The sequence below is a fragment of the Macaca thibetana genome, chromosome 1 (assembly GCF_024542745.1).
Source record: "Macaca thibetana thibetana isolate TM-01 chromosome 1, ASM2454274v1, whole genome shotgun sequence".
Taxonomy (NCBI): domain Eukaryota; kingdom Metazoa; phylum Chordata; class Mammalia; order Primates; family Cercopithecidae; genus Macaca; species Macaca thibetana.
This window is the reverse complement of record NC_065578.1, coordinates 56,240,588-56,265,957: the sequence shown is the minus strand read 5'-3', so window position 1 is coordinate 56,265,957 and position 25,370 is coordinate 56,240,588. Positions and strand designations below refer to the sequence as shown.

At 43.4% G+C, this 25,370-nt stretch overlaps 1 protein-coding gene across 5 annotated transcripts in view; it reads left to right on the top strand.

Annotated features, from left to right (window-relative positions):
* The window catches only part of DAB1 (DAB adaptor protein 1), a 1,249,655-nt gene that overhangs the window by 1,203,821 nt on the left and 20,464 nt on the right, over nt 1–25,370 (top strand). For 4 of the 5 annotated variants that reach the window (XM_050803918.1, XM_050803884.1, XM_050803904.1 and 1 more), the window contains 4 exons: nt 6,643–6,693; nt 14,156–14,218; nt 16,554–16,662; nt 24,776–25,324. In XM_050803918.1, coding sequence (XP_050659875.1) covers nt 6,643–6,693; nt 14,156–14,218; nt 16,554–16,662; nt 24,776–25,324 — 772 coding nt within the window. The remainder of the gene's footprint in view (nt 1–6,642; nt 6,694–14,155; nt 14,219–16,553; nt 16,663–24,775; nt 25,325–25,370) is intronic. The other variant, XM_050803914.1, reaches the window with a different exon arrangement.

Sequence of the window (25,370 nt, the reverse complement as noted above, 5' to 3'; positions counted from 1 at the left end):
TGCTGCCACCAGCTCAAAATGTATGTATGACGATGTGGGGTTGGGTGCGATGTGTTTAATAATAAGGACAATAATACTAGTAACCACTAGCATGAATCTTGTCATTACTCTGAGCTGGACCCTAAATACTAAAGGTTTTATGTGAATTATCTCACTGATAACACCAACGGTATAATTTCTTGTTTTCTATCTCTTTCATGTGGTAGAAAACTTTGTTTACAGATGCTTAGTAAATCATATATATTTAATAAATAGAAGTAAGTGAATGGATGACCAGTGATCACAGCCTTATGACAGTCATCTCTGGAACTACCACCATTTCCCCTTAACACTAGCATTATCATTTGTCAGGCATCACAATTGATATCTCCTTTCCTTTATCACTGTTACTGAGGTCAGACTTAATTTAGCTATTAGTAGCTTATTGCATAATCATCTTCTGCCTGCAGATCGTGCCACCAACCCCAACCTCATGTATATTTTCAGGAAAATATTGAATGGCTTTTACAAAATCTGAGCATCAAAACATGGAGTTACTATCTGAGTTCTAAAATAGGTATAAGGGACGGATAGGAAGAAGAGTGGGAAGGAGAAAGGGTGGGCTGGGTGGAATGATGAGGCAGACTCCTAGAACAGTCCAGCTGTGCCGGTTTAAAAACTGGGGGAAGGTCCAAAAGCAGGAGCTGCTTTGACTGAGCATCTGCTCTGTGAAGACTGCAGTGCATCTTCAGCCTTTTCTCCAGGTGACTTCATCCCTTCCCTAGACCAATATCGCCCAAATTTTTGCCATGACCTGGCACCTGCCTACGCTCACCAACCAAGCAAATAATTCCATGACTATTCTTCCTCCTGCCCTCCCTTCCTTCCCTTTCTGTAATTTTCAAAAGGGAAATGATACCTGTTGAGATTTTACTCTGCCAGTTGCTGTGCTATTTTCATATACATGATTCTTCTCACTGCTTCCTCTCTGCAAGCCCACATTGTAAGCATTATTATCCTCGTTTTTTGCAGAGGGGGAAACTGAGGCTCAAATGATAAACTTTATTCAAGCAAATGCCAGTGATGGAGCAGCAGTTTGAACTGAAAACTACTGTTGCCCACATCTCTCTTTTTATTCCCGCACTTTGCCTCTCCTGAAACCATCACATTTCTCACTTTAAAAGTACTCAGTGTTTTCACTTGCAAGCAAATTAGTTTTCTTGACATTAGATGAAAGTTGAGAAGGCCAGGAATCCAGAGGCAGAGGCTTTAGCCACAGCTACGCCCTGTCATTTGCATTAGCCCATTCAGGTCAGCTTAGCATCCTGAACTTTGTCCACTGGGTTCTGCCTTTCTTGCAATGTCCCAATAAGGTGCCAGCAAAATCCCTGCACCAACATTCCCCATGCTGACCTTCCCCTTGTATATTAAGAAAGAACATTTCAAGAACCAGCTTAATTTTTAAGAAGCTGGATGTAAATATTTTGTTGTTCAAGGATTTGAGGATATATTACACATGTGAGCACTTCAAGGGAAGATGTAACTTTTATTGTAAGATCCTCCAACCTTCTGGACAACCTTTGGGATCCTCTCCTGAATTGGAAGCTGAAGAAGGAGAACTATTAGCTGCTAAAGTGAGGCCCAAATTGGAGTAATTAGAGGCAAGTTCTCAATCATTATAAAGACAAAACCTCAAAGCAGCACCAATTTCTCTATTAGATCAAGGCATTGAGTCCAGCAAGACCACCGATCCCCAAAATCTCAGTAGGCCTGGCACATTTAGGCATTAAATGGGATTCCATTTTGTTTCTGTTCTAATGAAACTTCATGGATTTCCATTTGAAACATGAATCTTCACTTTCTTCTGAAAAACCTCACAAATATCTGGCTTTCACTTAGCGCCAGCAATGAAAGAAAAAAAAAACCTCTTATAGCTAGAAGAAGTCTGCTGTTTTTGCAAACTGAATTTGATTTCATGGTACTGTCTAGACACAGCAAAGAAATCAATTCTCCCATAGAAATCTTCCAGTCAATGCAAATATAGGATATTCTTTAAAAGAATAGAAAATATATAAGCAAGGACTATGTCTAGTATTTGGGAAGCACCCAGTTAACTGGAAGTTTATTTTTTAATATATTTTATCTAGAGTCATGCTGTCCAATACTATAGCCACTAGCCACATGAGGCTATTAAATCAAAAATAATTAAAATGTAATAAAATTTAAAATTTAGTTCATCAGGCATGCTAGCCATATTTGAAGTGCGCATGTATCCACTGACTGCTGTATTGGACAGCACAGATAGAGAACTTTCCATCATCCCAAAAAGTTCTACTGGACAGCGCTGGTCTAGAGATCATTTATTAACATTAGAGTTTCTATTCCCCATCTCAAGCCACTTGCCCTTGTTCTTCAATTGCCAAACAGAGCTTTCCCATCTCTCTCTGCCAGGAAATGGGAAAGTGGCTGTTTACTCTTGGGTAAAGGTGATAAAGAGCATAAACTCCTAGATACCCCAGAAGGAATTAGTCTTCATTAGCATGTGTCTTCCTTGTTAAATCATTCATTAGGGAAAGGTAACATGCATTCGGATGCCTGGAATCAGTAGTTGTCCTTAATAGTACCCACCTTAGTGCAGTTACAAATCATTTAAGTTAATCCATTTCTCTTGAGCCTTCTAAATGGAAAATTGAATTTTTTTTTTTTTTTCAGTCTTGGTCTGAGCTCTGAGTTTAGATCTAGAAGCCTTGTGTGGTCCTTGTCCCACAACTGTCCACCCCAAGCTACAAAGATGATACAGCATAGCTCTGCTCTGACCTATGAAAACAAGGACCATGTGTTATTCATCCAGGTATCGCCAGTGCCCAGCCAGGACATGACATGTGGAAAGCACCCAGTGAATGTTCATTGAAGAAATTAATTAATCAATTGCATAATCAATCAAGGCGGCTTCAGTTTTCCTAGGAACCTGCTAATTATTCGTACTGAGAGTGTATTCCCCAGCGTAGTGATTTGCAAATCCGGCTGCACATTAGCATCACCTGGGGAGCTTTTAAAACCCGCTGATGCCAGGGCCCCACCCTAGACCAGTACAATCCAAATCTCTGATGATGTGGCTCTGGCATCAGTAGCTCTGGCATCAGCAGCTGCCCCAAAGGATTACATTGTGCAGACAGGAGTGAGAAGTTTCTGATTTGGAAGCCATAAAAAAGATTTTCTTCCTTTGTGAGATTTTTTTTATCCCAAGTCCCTTATTCACTGTCATTTTTCCTGTAAGAGTAACATGAATCTGGTCTTCCTCGTTGCCTTACTCAGTAATGGAATCATAGTGTCCCCACTGTTTCAAAAAGAGATTATAGGAAGATAACTCCCTGTGGGAACTTTATTTCAATGTTTTAATAAAGATTTGAGCCCGAACCATATTGAAACAACATGAGAAAATGCCTTCTTTTATATTTCCTCACTGGAAGCTTAAGTTGCAAGTAAATTTGATGTCACGTTGAGTTTTTAAAAGAATACAAAACTGTGTACATGCTGTGATAGTATGAAAGAAAAATCTGTAAGAAACAAAACAAAAAAGACTTTAATATACATGAATTAAAACTCAAGTGGTAATTGTGGGTAAAACAAGATTTAGCAATTTGGAGAGACTAGGGAGTAGATTAGTTTCTGTCCATAAGAATCACCTGGGAAAAAGTGTATTTATTAGCTGGAAGGATCTCCCCACTGGCTGGAGGAAGCGCACTGGGTGTCTCCAAAGGTTACCCCAAACAGGTAACTGTAAGAAAGCAGCTCTGAGAAATGACTGAGCCAGAGTTAGAACAGTAAGGTAGCCACAAGGTAAAAAAAGATATGGATGGGATGAAGATGATCAGGCAAGACTGTAGCCAAGAGCAGGGCAAAAGAGAGAAGATGGAGTCAAGAATGGATTGAAGGGTTCAGGAGTAAGGATGGGAGGTCTAGGAAGTGCTGGGCTCTTGGTTGGAGGTGGTTTCTAAAGAGAGGCCATCGGAAAGATTTTCTTCGTTTCTTTTCCCTCTATTTCCAAATATTATATAATAATAGTCTCCTAACATTAAACAATATGTGCTTTGGGGCCAGGCTTGGTGGCTGAGGAAGGCTGAGGTCAGGAGTTCGAGACCAGCCTGGCCAAACTGGCAAAACCTCATCTCTACTAAAAATGCAAAAATCAGCCAGGCGTGGTGGTACCCGCACCTATAATTCCAGCTACTCGGGAGGCCGAGGCAGGAGAATCACTTAAGCCTGGGAGGCAAAGGTTGCAGTGAGCCAACATTGCACCACTGTACTCCAGCCTGCGACAGAGTAAGACCTGTCTAAAAAAATAATAAAAATAAAAATAAATTTTTCATGTGCATTACTGAAATGAGCCAATAATAGGAGAAGATAATAATAGCTACTAGTCCTTGGGCATCTACTGTGTGCTAAACACCAAACAAGACTTTGCACACATATCTCAATTAAACTGCTCAATAAACTTGCCATGATGTTGTCATTACCCACTCCACTTTAAAGATGAGAAAACTGAGGCTAATCAACTTGTCAAGGGTTACATGGCCAGCGCATCCATGGCCTGACGTGGCCAGGACCCAGTACATATCTGTGTGATTCCAAAAAATGCATTTGTTCATCTGCTCGGACCAAGCTTCAACTGAATTCAAAGAAATCGCCTCATCACACCTCAGCTCCACACCTCACCAAAGGCTACCTCTCCTTTCCCAGGAAGGTGACAACATGCTCATGCTGACACTGGTTATCCTCCCACATTTTCATTATATGGGACATGGTGGGGGTTTTTATGAGCCTCTACCACAGGCTGTTTTTCAAATTTATTTAATTCATCCATCATGCTCTGAAGCCATTTGCTTTTTTATATTGGACAGATGTAATGAGATTTTGGACACTAAAAAATGTTTTTATTAAAAGTTATGACCCAGAGCTAGTTGGTAGGGGCTCTGCCATAAATTGCTAGGAGTATGTGCATTTATAAAGGATGTAGCGACATAACCTTAACCTTTTAGGCCACACGATAGATTACAGGATCACTTAGACTAATATTGTCTCACCACCTCTCCCCACCTGTGGCCAAATAATAATAATAATAATAATAATGTCTGTGGTTATTTGATGTGGTGGCTTTTCCTCTCATTGTAGCCATAGTTAAGTCATGTTGAACCATGGGCTGGTGGAAACAGGTGGTTGGTGGTTGACCTGAAGGCCCTGCCTTAGTGGGCCCGGGCACGTTGATTCTTCCACTCTGCTCTGCTCTGCAGACTGTAACTGGGGCTGAAGGAAGCAACAGTCACATGTCCTATAGACAGGGTGAAAGCAAATTCTGACAAAGCACAGTATTATGAGGCTATGGGTGATAGTTTTCTCACTCTTCCATTGCCAAAAGCTCTCCTCAAAACTATTCATGCGTAATAACTCCATTTTAATGTCCATATTAGCAGATTTATATTAATGTTTTACTATTTGGAAATCATCCAAAGAATAATTAACTTATTCGTATAGACCAGAATATGGCCATTAAGATATACATGTATATGATATATTATACATACCTATAATGTGTAATATAAACAATATAATACAAAGTTAACAAAGCAATTAAATGTTGCTCACTGCCAGCTACTTCTAGAACATGCATTCATTTCTGTATTTTTGAGGACTGCTATGTGCCAGACCCTCTACCAGCTGCAGGGGGAGACCCTCTCCCAGCTGCTTGAGGAAGCTTACAGTATGATAGGCACAGATAATGTACTGAGGACACTCAGGAGGATTTCAGTTCAAAGGATAGAGAAACTCTTCATGGAGGAGGTGGCTTTTGAGCTGGGTTTGGAGAATTTGGGGAGCATTGAGCTTTCAGAGATGAGAAGAGCATTTCTTTTTTTTTTTTTTTTTTTTTTTTTTTTTTGAGATGGAGTCCGCTCTGTCTCCCAGGCTGGAGTGCAGTGGCACGATCTTGGCTTACTGCAGTCTCCACCTCCTGGATTCAAGTGATTCTCCTGCCTCATCTTCCCAAGTAGCTGGGATTACAGGCGCCCGCCCCCACACCCAGCTAACTTTTTGTAGTTTTAGTAGAGACGGGGTTTCACTATGTTGGCCAGGCTGGTCTCGATCTCCTGCCCTCATGATCCACCTGCCTTGGCCTCCCAAAGTGCTGGGATTATAGGCGTGAGCCACCGCGCCCGGCCGAAGGGAAGTGCATTTCATGCAGAGAAGACAACATGTATAAAAACACATGAAAACCAGCTGTTCACAGACTGCTCCAAAGAGTAAAGTTTGTCTAAAGCACAAGGTGACATTTTGTTCTTTTAGAAGAAAAATCTCAAATGTAAACAGCATGCTCTTATCCATAGCCACTGCTGATGTCTGTAACTGCAGGGCAATGTCTGTAATTGCAGGAAGATGGAATTTAAACTTACAAATTTGCCATTGCTGTGTTTCCTAATCAGACCCATGTTTTATCATCTGCTTATGCTAGAAACATATTCCAGGATTTTCACAGACATTGGAAACAGCTCCCCACCTGCTGAGACCATGGAAGTGTGAATCATAGATACTGTCATCATTAAACTCATAAATCCATGTCATTTGTGTGTCATTCACTTCATCCTCATTCATCATCCCTTCCACTTTCAGAACGGCTATTCGTTTGAGGATTTTGAAGAACGGTTTGCTGCAGCCACCCCGGTAAGAATTAGAGCCCTCTCAAGTTAACTGTTTCATGTCATGATCTCCACATTCATTTCATGCTCATCAGTCATGCCTTGTGGTTACAGAACAGAAACCTGCCCACGGACTTTGATGAAATTTTTGAGGCAACAAAGGTAAGGCCTTGAGGTTTTTGTTAAATGAGGTTGTTCTGCTCATGCTCATGCATTCCATATTCTCTTCATCCAGCTGGCATGAATGGCAGACTTGCTGCCCTGCTCTGCTCTAGTAGGTACCTATTCAGATGTCCCCAGGATGACTATTGGTGGGCCCTGCCATGAGGTCAAATAGTGAGAGTGTATGTACAGGTGTGTGTGTGTATGTGTGTAAACTAGAGTGTGTGTTGGAGAGGAGATAGCACCCCTTCTTTTCATCCAGCAATACTTTTCAAACCTCTAACATGTCCCAGGCATCCTAATAGATGCTAGAGATGCAGAAAAGTGGCTTTCCTAAAGAAGCTCACAGTGTAACATAGTGCAACATTGCATGGGATAAGCTATGACAGTAGAGCCTCGCCTAGCGTAGTGTAGTATATGTAGTATAACATGATATAGTAGGAATTCAGATACATGAACAGGATGTGCCAAGTACACCACTGGTACTAAAAAACAGGTGAGGTTGCTATTCAGTCAGTATAACCTGGTATAAATATATTGGTTGTAGTCAACATCTGTTCAAATTGATTGATACACAGGCCAATGAATATTGCCACTCCTGAATACAGTATTGGGAAACCTCCAGGACAAAAATCTTCAACCTTGGCAGCAAATTAGAATCATTAGGAGAGCTTTCCAAGCTCCAGTGACTAGGTTTTACCTCAAACCAATTCTGAATCTTTTGGTGTGGGAACCAGGCATCAGTAATTTTTCCCCAGGTGATCTTAGTATGCATCCAAGGTTGAGAACCACTGATCTGGGAGTATCATGGGCAATGGGGTAGGGTAGAAATTGAGTTAGGACGCCACTTCATAGGAAACAAAGCAGAAAGCCTTCTAATTCACGTCCTGAAGAATGTGTGGGAGAAGGAATGAGTGTTCTAGGTAGGAGGAAGAGCACATGTAAGACCCTGAGATGGCCTCTTCTTTCATAACTCTCTGTGCTTCTCTCCTCCTTGATTGTGTCTCTGGGTCTGTCTTTCCATAATACAGCCAGCTTATGACAATAGGAACAGGAATGTGCCTTACCTATCTCTGTAGCCCTTGCTCTTGGTAGCTGATGCATGGTAGGAACTCCCATGTCTGCCCACTGAAGGGTCACAGAACTCCTGATGCCAAAACACAGGGAATGGGTCTGTGAGAAGGTGTTTTCGGGGTCAGCCATAACATCTCAGCCTCCATCAATTGTGCCTTTAGGATTTCTCTCTCGGAAAGGCCTAGGGATCTTGTTGCAGTGATCTAGTTGGAAGGAGCAGCGTACTAATCTTAAACTAGATATTACTGAAAAACCATCACTTGTTCATATCAAAGAATGACTGGGGAGAGAACAGGCCTGATGGAGATACTGGGGAACTACCTCCCCAAACATCGAAGCTACTTTTCCTTCACTGTCCTGTACACCTTACAATATCACTCTTCTTACCCCTGGAAAATGCCCAGGGGGCTAAAAAAGGGGAAAAACTGCCATCTCCGGCTACATCTCTCTTTACCAGGAGACATTTGAAATGCTAGTAATGGAAGAGCCTTACTCTCTGGCGAGTAGACATCTCAAGCTGACATTCCAAATGACCTCAAATGGATGTGCATCCTGGCAGACCTTATAGCAACCCAGATTTCTGGTTAGAGAATGTTGTAGAGCTGGACTTCCACTATTTAGCAAGGCTAACTAAGGTTTGGTAAAGTGATGGATCGATGAACAAGATGCTGGTGGGTGTGTGGGTCAGGTCCATCCCAGCTGCTTTTAGCTGACTGATCAGAGGTGAGTCACTTAACCTCAGCCTCAGCTAGCTCATCTGTGAAACATAGTGACAATGGCACCTATGCTGGTGACTTTTCGGGGCTCAGTGAGTGTCAAACATGATGATAATGTATTTGAAAGCATATTGCAAACTATAAAGTGTTTTATAAATGTGAATTGTTAGTTTTATTCTCTTGAGGCTTTTAAAATGATTCATTAGAGCAGTATTATCAGATGGAACATGGTTTATTAGCTTACAAATAAAAGGACTGGGATTAACATGGGGAGGAGACCTGTGAAAATAGATACTATTTCAGATTCTCGATCACATATGGTTATTAGGATTATTTTTAATTTTATGGCCCAAGAATCCCCTTTTTCTATAAAATTTAATTAACTCAAGGTTCTATTTAAACAGCAAACCAATGGAATGAAATAACAATCTATGTTTTATGCCTCTGCATGTTTTTCTCGTTTAATCCTTGAGTGAAAATCATCTGGCAAAAGGAAAGTCTATATCTCAAGAATGAAGGTTATTTTAAAAGTTGTGCTTAAGGAGAAAATTAGCCAATAAATTCTATTTATGATGTTAGTAAAAGTATGCCGTGAGTTCAACACATTTGAAATGTAAATTGTGTGACTTAATTAATAACTTCATTTAAATATTTTCCGAACACTGAAAATAGTTGTGGGCCATTTTAAAAGCATAGAATTGCAGTCTCAAAGAAGCCCAGAAGCTTCATTTGAATTGATTAAATAAAGTTATTCCTTTTATGAAATTGGAAGAGGGTCTAAAAGACTAGCAGAGTTTACCAAATAATATAAAATATTGCTAACATGCTAGAGAAGGATTACCAAAGAAGAGCATTTCAAGTCCAGCAAGATTTGAGAAAGGACCTGTGTGCTGTCCACCTCATTCCCATCAGCTGCTGGGCTGTTGCTGTATGAAAGAGAAACAAGATAGGCAAGAATTGATGGAAAAGGCTGTGAAATGTATGAAATTCCCACCACAACCTTGCCCCTGACCACCACACTGGCCTCCTGTCTCCCACCTTCATGTTGGTAACACTGAACTGCTTCCATTACCACCTACCTACTCTGTTCCTGGCCTCTGGCCATTTTTAAGCAGTTTCCTCTGTCTGGATGGTCTCCTCTTTTTGGCCACATGGCTCCTCTCCTTCAGGATTCAGATCTAGGCTATTTCCTTTAGAAAACTGTCTCAAACTTTGCCAAAAGCTGGTTGGGTCTCTATATTACTCTGTTTCCATGCTGCTGATAAAGGCGTGCCCAAGACCGGGAAGAAAAAGAGGTTTAATTGGACTCCCAGTTCCACATGTCTGGGGAGAGGCGGAAGGCAAAGGGCACTTCTTACATGGTGGCAGCAAGAGAAAATGAGGAAGATGCAAAACAGAAACCACTGATAAACCCATCAGATCTTATGAGACTTATTCACTATCATGAGAATAGCATGGGAAAGACCAGCCCCCATGATTCAATTAACTCCCCCGGGTCCCTCCCACAGCATGTGGGAATTCTGGAAGATACAATTCAAGTTGAGATTTGGGTAAGGACACAGTCAAACCATATCATTCCACCCCTGGCCCCTCCAAATCTCATGTCCTCACATTTCAAAACCAATCATGCCTTCCCAACAGTCCCCCAAAGTCTTAACTCATTTCAGCATTAACCCAAAAGTCCACAGTCCAAAGTCTCATCTGAGACAAGACAAGTCCCTTCTGCCTATGAACCTGTAAAATCAAAAGCAAGCTAGTTACTTCCTAGATACAATGGAGGTACAGGTATTGAGTAATTACAGCCATTCCAAATGGGAGACATTGGTCAAAACAAAGGGTTTACAGGGCCCATGCAAGTCTGAAATCCAGCAAGGCAGTCAAATTTTAAAGCTCCAAAATGATCTTGTTTGACTCCAGGTCTCACATCCAGGTCACACTGATGCAAGAGGTGGGTTCCTATGGTCTTCAGCAGCTCCGCCCCTGTGGCTTTGCAAGGTACAGCCTCCCTCCCAGCTGCTTTTTCATGGGCAGGTGTTGAGTGTCTGAGGCTTTTCTGGGCTCATGGTATAAGCTATCAGTGGATTTACCATTCTTGGGTCTGGAGGACAGTGGCCCTCTTCTCACAGCTCCACTAAGCAGAGTCCCAGTAGGACTCCGTGTGGAGGCTCTGACGGCACATTTCCCTGCCACACTGCCCTAGCAGGGGTTTTCCTGAGGGCCCTGCCCTTGCAGCAATCTTCTGTCTGGGCATCCAGGCATTTCCATACATCATCTGAGATCTAGGTGGAAGTTTCCAAACTTCAATTCTTGACTTCTGTGCACCTGTAGACTCAACACCATGTGGAAGCTGCCAAGACTTGGGGCTTCTACCATCAGATGCCACAGCCTGAGCTGTACATTGGTCCCTTTCAGCCATAGCTAGAGTGGCTGGGACACAGGGCACCAAGTCCCTAGACTGTACATAGCACAGGGACCCTGGGCCCAGCCCACAAAACCACTTTTTCCTCCTGGGCCTGCAGGCCTGTGTTGGGAGGGGCTGCCATGAAGGTCTCTGACATGGCCTGGAGACATTTTCCCCATGATTGTTGGAATTAACATTAGGTTCCTTGCTACTTATGCAAATTTCTGCAGCTGGCTTGAATTTCTCCCCAGAAAATGGGTTTTTCTTCTATCACATAGGCTGCAAATTTTTCAAACTTTTATGCTCTGCTTCCCTTAGAAAGCTGAATGCCTTTAACAGCACTCAAGTTACCTATTGAATGCTTTGCTGCTTGGAAATTTCTTCCACCAGATACCCTAAATTATCTCTCTCAAGTTCAAAGTTCCACAAGTCTCTAGGACAGGGGCAACATGCCACCAGTCTCTTTGCTAAAACATAACAAGAGTCACCTTGCTCCAGTTCCCAACAAGTTCCTCATCTCTATCTGAGACCACCTCGGCCTGAATTTTCTTGTCCATGTCTCTATCAGCATTTTGGGCAAAGGCATTCGACAAGTCTCTAGGAAGTTCCAAACTTTCTCACATTTTCCTGTCTTCTTCTGAGCCCTTCATATTGTTCCAGCCTCTGCCTGTTACCCAGTTCCAAAGTCACTTCCACATTTCTGGGTATCTTTTCAGCAACACCTCACTCTACTGGTAACAATTTTACTGTATTAGTCCATTTTCATGCTGCTGATAAAGACATACCTGAGACTGGGAAGAAAAACAGGTTTAATTGGACTCACAGCTCCACATGGCTGGGGAGGCCTCAGAATCATGGCGGAAGGCAAAAGGCACATCTTACATGGCAGCAGCAAGGGAAAATGAGGAAGAAGCAAAATTGGAAACCCCTGATAAACCCATCAGATCTCGTGAGACTTATTCACTATCGTGAGAACAGAATGGGAAAGACCAGCCCCCATGATTCAATTACCTCCCCTTGGGTCCCTCCCACAACACGTGGGAATTCTGGGAGATACAATTCAAGTTGAGATTTGGGTGGGGCCACAGCCAAACCAGATCAGTTTCCTTCTAGGTAATACCACAGCACACCATAGAGACCCCTGTTGCTATTTCTGCTGCATTACCTGAGATTATCTGCATCTACAGATTGGATGTCCTCCCCTCCAGTCTGTAAACTCCCTGCAGGCTGAGAGTTGGCGTTTCTCATTTTTATGTTCCCAGCACATAGCACAGTGTTCAACATCTAGCAGTTGTTGAAGATTTATCAAAAATTATTGTGCAGTTGGAAACAAAATCAGTCCTTATAGGGCCCTATTGTGTGCCAGGCGCTGTTATTCAATCTGAAAGCTGAAAGGGAAGGAAGAGCTGCAAGTAAGTTAACAAGGCCAAGTTTCTCTCCTTTCAGCAAAAAGAGACTTTTGTGCTCTTTCAACCAGGCTTAACCAAACATCAAAGAAAGTTCTCCTATTAATGTTGTCAATACATCTGCAAAGGCGATATTATCATCTCCATTGCCCAGATGAAGGAACTGTAGCTCTGAGGAGCTGCAGATATTGAAAGTGGTAGAATCCAAATATGCCTCCTGTTGGAGGTAGCTACTATCTGGGGCCAGTGGTCCAGGCAGTAAAGGAATTTATGAAGACATTTGTAGGTAAAGAAAGGTAGATTTATTAGAGAAAGTATGAAAATACATTGCAAGATTGCAATGGGCAGCACAGCAGAGAAGGGGCTGTCTGCAAAGAGGCAGGGGCTGGAGGGAAGTTTTATAGGGTTACGCTGGAGGGACTACCTGAAAATGAGGTTGTGCCCTTGGGTTGTTTGTGATTAACCATCCCTCAGAACAATTATTCCTTGTTCTTCCCCATCTGGGGCCCTGCCTGACCTAGGGCCCCTTTCTCATGTGGTTTATCTTATCAGTACTCCACACCCCCAGGCATGGAGTGTAGGACATTTTCCAGAGCCCAAAGCTCACTCACTTGCCAGTAGGAAAGAACATTCCCTTCCTTGGATGAACCCTAGAGATCCAGCCATGACCTGGTTAGAGCAGTTTGAGTACAGGAGTCCTGTGTGGCAGGGCAGTTGGACTCTTCACATCCCTTCTACTAAGTGGTATGTTTAGGTTCCCCCAATTTGAAGCTATCACTTAAGATCTGAAGATGAGGGAAAAGTGGTTTTTCCTTAGTGGACAGGTTTGTACAAAGCATGTGATTACATACTTGTCATAATTAAGTCAGGCCATAGACTCCCTACAGTCTGTGAATTTGGCAGTGTGTGCAGATTAGTTCTAAGTGTATCTTAAAAGGTTTCTTTAGCTGTTGTGGCTGGCCTTGCTCAGATACTCCCGTGTGATGGATAAGGAGATAGATGATGCAGTGTCTGCAGTGATGGAGTTCCTAGGAGTGATTAATGATGTATACACTGGATTGTTTTTGATGCCTTTCCTGGTATTAAATGAAATGTTTTCTTTTCCTCCAACCACATTTTTTATCCTAAAGATGGACTCTTTCAGAGAGTGCTGTTTGACTGCATTCTCTGTATTCAGCAAATTTAAATCCTGGCCCAGATGACCTTGATATCACATCCCTGAGACTTAGTTTATCTATTTGTAAAAATGGGGATGACGATTCCTACCTCTCAGGGTGAATGCTATTGGGAGCCCTTACTGACGTGACCATGAAGTCATGTCTGTACTTACACGTGGAAGGCATCTTATATGTGTGGATACACTCATGAGATAAAAACCAGTGATGGGATTGCCTCCCTGCCTTTATCTCCTAGAAAGAGAGACATTGCTGGCATATGATGGTAAATAAGTGTGAAGTGATGTTATTACTGCTTATGGGAAGTGATTAATGGGCAGTCTTGACCAAGGCTGGATAAATAGGCAGATGCAAGGAAGCAAGAATTGATTCTGGCTGCATTCAAGTGTTGCCTTTGGGATCCTGAGGTATGGTAATGACCCACCAGGATTATGGTTTATCTAGAAATGATGAAAAACAGAAATGTGTATCCCCGTATCGTACTGTGTGTAAAGCAGGACCCAGCACCACCACCTTTCTTTGTAGTTACATGATTACCTTTTTGTCTTTACAGGCTGTGACCCAATTAGAACTTTTTGGGGACATGTCCACACCCCCTGATATAACCTCTCCCCCCGTAAGTATGCATTGCTCTCTGAACCCTGCACCCCTTTCCTTTCCACATCCCCTCAGTGGCCGGAATATGGGCTTTGAGTGAAAGAGGCCTCTGGTGGATTTCAGCGTTGACTCTTTCAAGCTGTGTGACTTGGACAAACTCACTAGTCATTCTGATCCTTAATTTCCTTGGCTATTTAAAAAGGGGAACTATGATATATGCCTCTGTTTTGCGAAATAAACAAGACCATGCATTCAGCAATGGCAGGACTTGCCTGGGCACTTGCTGTTCTGCTGGGGTCTGAGAAGAGAGGCCTGAAGGAGATGTGGTTTCTGACTACAAGGAGCACATGGTGTGGTTGGGAATGTAGGCAGGAAACTCGGGACAACACATATGATGAGGCATTTGTCAGCACCTGCCCCAAGCCCAGTACAGCATAGGTGGCCAGCCCAGTAAAGGAAGGACCTTCTCCCCACACCCTGCTCTGCCCATCCTTCTCTCCTTTCCCTCTTTCTTTCCTCTCTCCCTTCTTTTTGTTTTTTCCCTCCCTTCCAGCCTGCCCTTCAGCTTTGCAGACCATGACCTGGGCACTTGAGCCTCACCGAGCTTCTCAGGAAGCTCTAGACTCCCAGCCACAGCTTCAGCCAGGGTACCTCAGTCAACGCTTACAAAAGGACAGCGATTGCAGGGAGCCCTAATTTGAAAATGAAAAGAAGAACACAGAATTAAAACCAAAGCAAAATAGAATCCCAGTGCTGGATGCATTCAAAAGCAACTCTGCAGCCACTGCAAAGAAAAGAGCCAAGATGGCCCCTCCAGCCCCTCCCCTGCCCATTCCCTGAGGAGGGCAGAGAGCAGTCAGCCGCAGCTGCACCAGCTGAAGCTGCCGGGAGGGGACAGCTCCTCTGGGCACTGCGCAGTTGTGCAAACCGAGGGATGGTGCTATGGTTCATTGGCAAGATGCGCCTCACAGAGAAAAGGCTGTAACCTCACCACCGAGGACAGATGGCACAAGACACTGCTGCCCACTGCTGCCGCCTGGGAATCTAGGCACAGCTGCCCTGCTGCCAACACCTGATGTCCAAGGCAGCCTTGAGGGCGGGGACCGCAGCCTCTGTCCCCAAAGAAGCTGGATGGCTCTAGCAATTCTCATTCTCCCCTTTATCCTGGGCTAAAAGCTTCTTTCTGGGAACTTGGAGTTGCAGAACTGCAGGGCTTTGCAGCTAGAAAGGGCTGAAGAGATCTTCTAACCTTATCCCCGTCATTTTACAGATGAGCAAACTGAGTCCCAGAAAGGACATGTGACTCACCCAAGGTCACAAAGGGGGAACAAAAGAACGGCGCTGACTGTTTTTAAAAGTGCTTAACACAGCAGCTCATGGCTGTGTTTCTGGCCCTGAACCCAGGCGCAGTCCAAATGGGTATTTAATAATCCTCAGAACAATGCCATTCGTCCCACAAGCTGCTAGTCTAAAAATGGCCTTGTCTAATTGCCATGATTTCAGGATTAATTGCTTGCCCCAGCCTATTCCAAGGGGAAAAAAAAAAAAAGGATATTACAGCATCAAACAGATTTATACTCTGTAGGCAAAAGCCTGCTATAAATGGGTGTGGACATATACAAAATTATGAGTACTGATGTTTTCATTTCTGTATCCCCCATCTTGCCCACCAGTCCATGCAGCAGACCTTTTTTGAATTCCAGCACGGACTAGGCCCTGTAGAATTTTCAGTGGTGCAAGCATTGTTTCTTGTTGTCTTCTTGAAAATATTTACTTCTTTTTGCAAATGAAGATTGAGAGAAAATCTGGAGTTGGGGGGGTGCACCAGGATACAAGGGTCGGTGCTCCACTTGCTAAATTCTATTTGTTGATTTAGTCAACAACTGCTCATTGGCCGTATATTAAGTTGCAACCCCTGAGCTGGGCACACAGTAGGTCTTGAGTGGGTGTATTTCAGTTTGAACTGGCCATCTCTAAAGGGTGAATGCCAAATATTATGGAAAATTTGATACCTGAAAACACCCCCCAGAGAGTAGGGGCTCAAACTAAATCATTAGGATACTGGCCGTTATTTGCCAAGCACCTACTATATGCCTATGCGTGGCGCTAAAAATTTAAGTGATATAAAATAATTTAAACACATAATCTCACTTAATCCTCACAGTAGCTCTGGAGGTATCATTTCCCATTTTGTAGATAAAGTGTATGTAACCAGCACATGGGCTGCACACCACATAAGTGGCTTGAACTGTGGATCCCTTCCCCTGCCCCTTAATTCCTGCATCTGCTACCTCCCAGCCTTGGTGACTGCGAAGCCAGGTCTCATGTGTCCTCTGCCTCTCTCTGTCTGGCAGACTCCTGCAACTCCAGGTGATGCCTTTATCCCATCTTCATCTCAGACCCTTCCAGCGAGTGCAGATGTGTTTGGTTCTGTACCTTTCAGCACTGCTGCTGTACCCTCAGGTAAGCCCTGTTCCACCAGCTTCCCTTCCTTTGGCCTTCACCCATCAAGAGAGAAAGAGTTTACAGAGCCACCCGCCAAATGATGACAAAACACTGCTATTCTCTCCTGTGACTCTTCAGGTGACACTGAGAAGCTGTTTAGAGAGGGAGGTGATGTTGGGGTCCAGAGCTCTGGGATGTTACTGGCCTGGAATTCACTGATGTCTTTCACCCAGAGAGTTCAAGATTCTGTGTTACTCAGGTGTGCAGCTTTTCAGAGCATGGCATATGCACAGCTGTGCAATTAGCCCAGGTCCATTTCCACTCTTCCACCTCAGCCAGGAGAGACAGCAATAAGCAGGGGAGGACATGAAGTCAGCTTTCTAGAGACTTCTTGAGACCTGATGGATAGAAGGGATCTGCCTTACTTGGTGCTGACTCAAGGAAGGGGAAGGTCCCCAGACAAAGTGGGGAGCACCCTATGGGATGAGAGCAAACTGCTGTGAGTTGTGAGAATAATGAGACACCTGGTGAGTTAGAAAGTATGTGTTCTGTTTTTCAAATAGTCTTTAAATGTATTTACTACTTTTACAACAAGTTAAAAAAAATATATAGATATAGTAGCAGTATTGCAGGTGAGTTACAAATGGATGGAGCCCAGCAATCTTACCTTATTTCCATGGCATGAGGCATTCCATGTGGCCAGGCCACTGTATTTGCAAATAGCCAAAGGTAGTTTAATTCTGTTTTTCACATACATGGGAGCCTTAAAGGGTTTTGTGGTTTTCTTTAACTACGTATTTGAAATCTGTGGCTTTATCTTTCTTGCCTTTATTCTTATAAATGGCAAATAGAGTTGTTTGAATATTTTAGAATACCAATCTTCTTGCATTTTTTTCCATAATTGCTTTTAATTACATACTGTTAGAAGCAAATTCTTGCCACCAAATATAAACTGCTTTTATTCAAAGTAAATTAAAAATGCATACTCTGTTCTAAAATAGTTATGGTTATTACTCATGAGCTAAGGGATCATTATGAACTTTTAGAAGCAATAGAGGTTGGTGACCCTTGGATCTAACTTACAGTTTAGACTGCAGGTTGCCTAGAAATGTATTCAATTGTGAAGTTTCCCAGTCTAATCTTGAAAAAGGGATAGTAATGAAGACTAGTTTTCCTTACCTAAAATAGATATTAAAATATCCATGGGACTAGTATAATAGCACATGCCATTTTAAATAAGGGTAAGAGTTTTCTACCACCCTTCTATGCTTGAGTTTTGTGTTCAGAGTGCCCATGCTTTGTCCTCATTGTTTTGTCTGTAAAGACTGTGCTGGGAAAAATGATGGCCCCAAACTTACCAATTTGCAGGCATGTTCATTTCAAAAATGCTCACCAGGTGCCCTCTATGTGCCAGGTCCCATGTAGGTGCTTGGGATGTGCGAGTCAACACAACAGACAGAGAGTCTACCTTTTACTGGGAAGATAGGAAATAACAAAAAAATAAATACTTTTCAATAATATATTTAAAAATGAGAAGTGATAGGGACAAAAGAAAATGCAGACCAGAGCATAGGGGCTTTTGAGTGCAGGCAGAGGGCAGGTAAAAGTGGAGCCCCTGTGGTCACAAGGGGCTTTTGCCTAGGTGAAGTGTGACAGGACTAGCAGGGGCAGAAAAGTCTCAAGTAGACATCAGAGTTCAGGGTACTCCAGGCAGAGGAATGACTTGGTCCCCCAAGTCTCCATTCCCTTCTCTATAAATGAGAAGATGGGCCTAGATGTAATTTTATATCTCTTCCAGCCCTAACATTTGATTAAAAACACCCTGTGGACCTGCCTGGGTGTATTAGTCCATTCTCACGCTGCTGATAAAGACATACCTGACACTGGGTAGTTTACAAAGGAAAGAGTTTTAATGGACTCACCATTCCACATGGCTGGGGAGGCCTCACAATCATGGTGGAAGACAAGGGAGGAGCAAAGGAATGTCTTACATGGTGGGAGACAAGAGGGATTGTGTTCAGGGGAACTCCCCTTTATAAAACCATCAGATCTCATGAGACTTATTCACTACCATGAGAACAGTGTGGGGAAAACCACCCCCATGATTCATTTATCTCCACCTAGGGGAGACGCATGGGGATTATTACAATTCAAGGTGAGATTTGGGTGGGGACACAGCCAAACCATATCACCGGGTCAGTCACAGCACTGCTCTGGGCCCTCTCCCAAACCTGTACCAGATTACGGACTTGGAAGACCTGGGTTTTAGTCTTGCTGCTTAACCAGCCACATTGGAAGCTGTGGACAAGCCACTTCCACATATCCAGATTTCCTTTCTTTAGCTGTTAAAATTTTGATAGACTACCTCCAAGATTTCAACTTTTAGAACACGAGTCTAAAATTAATTTCAATTTGCATGTTTTTGCTTTCTGACTCTAGTTAATATAACAAAACTGGCTTCAGTTGGTATTAAACTATGTGCCCGATTTCTCCCTTAACTGGACATAAAAATTTCTGCAGCTGTTGAATCCCAATCTCCTTGTCACTAGTTGTCCAGCCAGTGATAAGGAGATAGAGAAGTGAACTGGAGTATGTGATACAATGGATAGACTGGCTCCTGGGGGCTTTTGAATCTGATGGGCCAGGTTTGAATCCTGATTCAGCCATTTATTTCTAAGCTTTAGACTCCTGGGCAAATTACTTCACCTACCAGAGTCAGAGTTTCTTCATCTTTATAACTGAGTGTAAAATAATACTTACTTTGCAACAATATCATGAGAATTAAATGAATCACTACATTAACTGCAGCTGCAGAAGCTGTATCACTACACACTGAAAACTGCTGGCACATCATCGATATTTAGTGTAGAATATACTGTATCATTATGATTATTCTGATTTCTACAGTGGATGAATATATGTCCTGTTCCACCTATACTTTTTCCTTTTCCTGGAAATTCGTGCCTCTAATAAAGTTTAGGTCTTCAACCTCTTGACTGCTCATAGCAGACAGCAGGAGAATGGGTGGCCTGGAGAATGTACTATGTATGAATACAGGCTCTGCTGCTGGCCAACTGCATCATACTCAGATAAATATCTTCTGAACCTCAGGAAACTTATCCCATTTTAATGTGGATGATCATAATTCTACCTCATAGAGTTTTTCTAAGGATTGCATGAGTAAATGCAGGTTGTAAAATATGTACAGCAGTTCCTGGCAGTGCTTCCATCAGTAAGCACTCAACAGATGTTTGCTACATGGTTCTTCGGGAGCCTTGGATCTGCTATTCATACAGTGTGTAGCTGCATCAAATCTTCCCCTCATGGAGTTGCAATTTCTCCTCTACAAATTAAAGAGATAGCAATCACACTCACCCCAGAGGCTTGTGGAAAGGATCAACTTCACAAAAATGTCAGCTCCACAGGGTGAGAATGTTTTTGGGTTTTTTTGATGACTGTTTTGTTCTTTGTTTTGTCTCCACATACTAAAGCAGTGATTGGCACCTAGTAGAGGTAGTTTTGAATGAATGAATCCATCAAGTGAGATACTGTGGATGAGAGATATCATACAAGTTCTGCATAAATGTTGGAGGAGTTCCTTCATTTTTAGTGCTTTTCTTATATTTCAGTCTGCCTTTTTTTTTCTTTTTTCAAATAATGGGGGTATCCCCAGGTGTCAGCATCTGGCTATAAATCACAATTTTCAACACTTTTTAAAAACCTAACTGTAAGGCAGCAAGGCAGGTGTTCCCTTTCACTCCACAGCAAGATTTATGATTGCTCTGAACTTCATGGCATAAACAGATGCTCCTTGGCACCTCCTCCCTCCACTACTGGACATTAATAGTAAACAGTTAACAAGCTGTTAAGTGGCTGCAGTGGCAACCCCCACGTGGCTCCCTGTGTCCAGTGCCACCACTGTCCTGCTGCTGGTGTGTCCTTTCGCTCATGCACAAGATCATGTGGCCAGACAGCCTTAACTCACCGGCCAAGGAGAGCCGGGCTGCAGGGACCCCCTAGGAAAAGTGAGTGGGACCTGCAAGCTCCTAAGCATGATACCCAATTACCCTGTGCTACCTTTTTTTCTTATGAATATTGTACTTTGGTCTGGAGCAGATGGCATGAAGCCAGAGAGACATGCTAATAGCTCTCTCCAGAAAAGTGTGCACAGCCCATCTGTTAGCTCCTTGTGGAAAAAAAAAAACAAAAGATGGGAGGGGAAAAAAACCTGCCACCAACAGTAGAATCATCAGAGATCACAGCATTTATGCATTGTGGGTTTAATTAGACACCGGGAAAAATGCAGTGAGCGTATTGACTAGGACTTGTTCATCTTTATGTAGGGCCTTTCTCCCGTCCCAAACCATGCTAGGCAGAGTGGAGAGAGAGAGAGAATAAAGAGTTCCTGCCAACAGGTGGTTTCTAGTCTCATCAGGGAAGATAGAATAACCAGGCAATTACAATGCAGTGTGACAAATGTCATGATACAGGTGAGCACAGAGGACTGTGCAAGCCCAGAGAAGGACCAGTGGAGCTGACAGGAGCAAGAAGCCATCCAGCAGAGGTGATAGTGAGCCGAGTCTCCAAGAGCAAATCAGGGTTAGACATGCACAGAAGCAGCGGGATGGCTTTCCAGGCAGATGGGCCAGCAGAGACAAGAGACAGCACGTTGGGTTTTGTTTGCAACTGCTGAAGGGCAAGGTGCAGTGAGGATATGAATTGAAGATAGTGATGAAGAGGTGGAAGGGGCTGACCTCCAAGGACGCATAGCCAAGCTAAGACATGTGAGCCTTATACTAAAGACAGTGAAGTACCATATATGCATTTTAAAACAGTCGTTCCTGGCAACTAGGAGGGTGGAATAAAAGCAAAGCCAAAAATAGGCTTGATGTCAAGAGAGTGAAAACATCCCCTCATTCACCAAAATGGGCAGCAGGTCTTGGGTGATTGAATCCGCGGGTACTTCTCCACCTGCAGACCCAGCACCCCCTTCTTACTACAAATATTTACAATACCTCCTTTCATACCTTGAAATGAATTTCATAGATAAGGTAGTCTAGCTACACAATTTTTCAAAATGAATATAATTCTCTAATATAAGGCAGAAAGGAAAGAGAATTTGTAAGAAAAATGTATGTATTTAAATAAGGAAATACTCAGGCATGAGCACACTAGAAGGCATAACAGTCAGATGTATACACCTATAAGTAGAATCACTATCGAAAGCCACAGCTATAAGTCCAGACTGATACAGAAGTGTCATGTGGCTATACCACCATGAGAAGCGTTTCTGTCAGGGATGTCAGGGACTGCCATTTTCCAAAATAGTCAACACCTTTTGACAGTGTTCCAAACCAAAAATACAGTCTTCCCTCCCGTGCACAGTTGTTGAATTCCTGGAAAATTAAATGCATTAAAATCAAGTGCAAAGATAACTTTGAATTCCCGTGTAATTCAAAGTCGATTCTGGGTGCAAATGATCATAAACAGGATGTGGAATAATGCTTTGTCATACGCATTGGTCTCACACATAGTGAGATGTCTACTGTCAATGCTTGGGTCTCCTAAATGCCAGTAGTGTAACCCCCTCCACTTGTGACAACCAAAACACGTCCCACCAATTTTCTAGCCACCCCTAGGGGGCAGTAGTACTCCCACTGAGAACCACTGGGACATATCAAAGTAAATCGGAAAACAAGACAGAGTTGCAGGATTCTTCATCTGTTGGTAGATTTAAGTCACTACATTATCATGCCATGGGTGAGGCAAGCTAAGCAAGCTTCACGTTTGAAGTTTCAGCTCCAGGGCCTCTTCATCCCTCTTGCTTCAGTGCAGTTGGACAAAGTAGTCTTATAAGATATTCTCCATTTTTTTTGTTGACATCCTTGTCTCATTCCGCAGAAGTATTTAACACTGCGAGATTAATCAGCAAGAAGCACAGGTGTCCTATTGGTGCCTTTCTGGAGCCTGCTGTTAGGGAAGCATGGCATGAGAGGAAACGGGCACCTTGCAAGGAAAATCACCAGGCCTTGAATGTTGGCTCTAGCCTGTATCAGTCAGTTGAAGGCAGGTATATCTGTGACTGGAGTATGGAGTGAGACACCCTGCGTTCCATCTCTCTGGGCTCACAAGAGTCAGTGAGATGACTCATAATGTCATCAATGCCATAACGCCCACCCATTGTCCCTTTGGAAGTTGCTAGGATACTCTGCCTCCATTCCTCTTTTTTTCCTGGTCTCATTACACTGCATCGGTATCTTCCTACTGACAGCCATGGAAAGGCTTGTTTTGAGAGGCCCAGGCAAAGCTGGCTTCTCTATTCTCTGCTCTGCCCAGCCTGGGAACTTGTCTCTCAGGCTCAACTGCACATAGAGGTGGCCATTGTGCCCCCTGAGAAGGGTGGGGACCCCTGGAAGCACATGTGAATTTCCTGCAGGCCTGCAGTATCCAAATACAATCAAATAGTAGGCAAGGTCTATTAACTGCAAAGATCGGAAATTGGTCTTGGCCATCTGGGTGAGGCAGTGTGTGGCACAAAGGAAGGAACCCTGGCTTTGGGGGAACAGACAACCTCAGTTTGATCCTGCTCCTACCTCATGCAACCTGTATGACCCTGAGCAAGTTGCTTTTCCTTGAGCACCAATTTCTTCATCCCTAAAATAGAGATAATAATACCTACCCTGCCGGAATTTCGTGAAGACGCAAAACACATACTAGTGTATCTGGCATGTTGTAGGCATTTAATAAGTGGAGCTTGTTGCTGTTACTGCTATGTTACTATTATTATTGTAACAAGTGTCACTTGTGCTCCTGTTAAAATGTATATGTCTTACCTAAAAAGAATAATACAGTGAACAATTATCATGGTAATACACATGAGTACAGGCTATGGGGTTTTGCAGTGTGTAACTTATACTGATGTATGAGGTGCCCCTGAGTGGACAATAACCTTCTTTTTTTTTTTTTTTTTTTTTTTTTTTTTTTTGAGACAAGTGTCTCACTCTGTTACCCAAGCTGGAGTGCAGTGGTATAATCACAGCTCAGTGCTGCTTCAAACTTTTGGGCTCAAGTGATCCTCCCGCCTCAGCCTCCTGAGTGCTGAGATAATGGGACTCTGAGCATGTGCCACCATTCCTCACTACTTTTTAAAAATTTTTGGTAGAGATGAGGACTTGCTGTGTTACTAAGTCTGATCTCAAACTCTGAGCCTCAAGCAATCCTCCCACCTGGACCTCCCAAAGTGTTAGGATTACAAGCATAAGCCACCACATCTGGCCCTATTTTTTAAATTCTCTAAAATTGGAATAATAATAATACAGAAATCATGCATAATACCTCTAGCTGCCATTTATTACATGTCTTTTGTATATCAAGCAATGTAATAAGTAACTCTCTAGCCTCTATCTAATCCAAACCATACTAGTAACTAACATTTACTGAATGTTGATCCTGTGTCCGGTACAATACTCCACATTTTAAATATGTACTCTCAATTAATCTTCAAATCAACCTAGCAAGGTAGAAGGTGTTTATACCCATTTTACAAATAAGGTCATAGAGCCTTAGAGAGATTTAAGAACTACTCCCCAAATTACACAGTTAAGAGGTGGCTGTTTGAATTTTAACCTAGGTCTCTAAAACTCCAACATTCAGATTATTACTCACTTTGCACACTGCCTCAGGCCTGCGAAGGACGGTATTATAACCTGGTTTTACAACAAAGAGTCAGACTCTTAAAGAGCTTACGCAATTGAGAGGGTCCTAAGTGCAGCAGGAAGAGGAGGCAAGGAGAAAACCCAGGACGGCCTGCCTTCCGTCCTTCTGCCCTGTCCCTGAGACACACAGCTTCTGAGGCTATGAGACTTTAGAAACTTCTAACAACTACAGAAATGTGATTATTAGCATTCTAGTTTTTGCTTACAGATCATCTCCTCAGAGAGGCTTTCCCTGACCACTTCTCTAGGATATAGGCTCCAAGACAGCAAGGACTTTTGTCTTGTTCATCTTGGCATCCCCAGTCCCTGGCACACAGTCTGGCACTTAGTTGGTGCTTGATACATTTCTGTCAATTACCTGAGTCCATGCATCCTTCTTTCCCAGGACACCTGACTCTTCTTTTTCATTCTCCCAGGTTACGTTGCAATGGGCGCTGTCCTCCCGTCCTTCTGGGGCCAGCAGCCCCTCGTCCAACAGCAGATGGTCATGGGTGCCCAGCCACCAGTCGCTCAGGTGATGCCGGGGGCTCAGCCCATCGCATGGGGCCAGCCGGGTCTCTTCCCTGCCACTCAGCAGCCCTGGCCAACTGTGGCCGGGCAGTTTCCGCCAGCCGCCTTCATGCCCACACAAACTGTTATGCCTTTGCCAGCTGCCATGTTCCAAGGTCCCCTCACCCCCCTTGCCACCGTCCCAGGCACGAGTGACTCCACCAGGTCAAGTCCACAGACCGACAAGCCCAGGCAGAAAATGGGGAAAGAAACGTTTAAGGATTTCCAGATGGCCCAGCCTCCACCCGTGCCCTCCCGCAAACCCGACCAGCCCTCCCTCACCTGTACCTCAGAGGCCTTCTCCAGTTACTTCAACAAAGTCGGGGTGGCACAGGATACAGACGACTGTGATGACTTTGACATCTCCCAGTTGAATTTGACCCCTGTGACTTCTACCACACCATCGACCAACTCACGTGAGTGCCCCTCACTTAAGACATAAAACCCAATGAGAGCCATAAC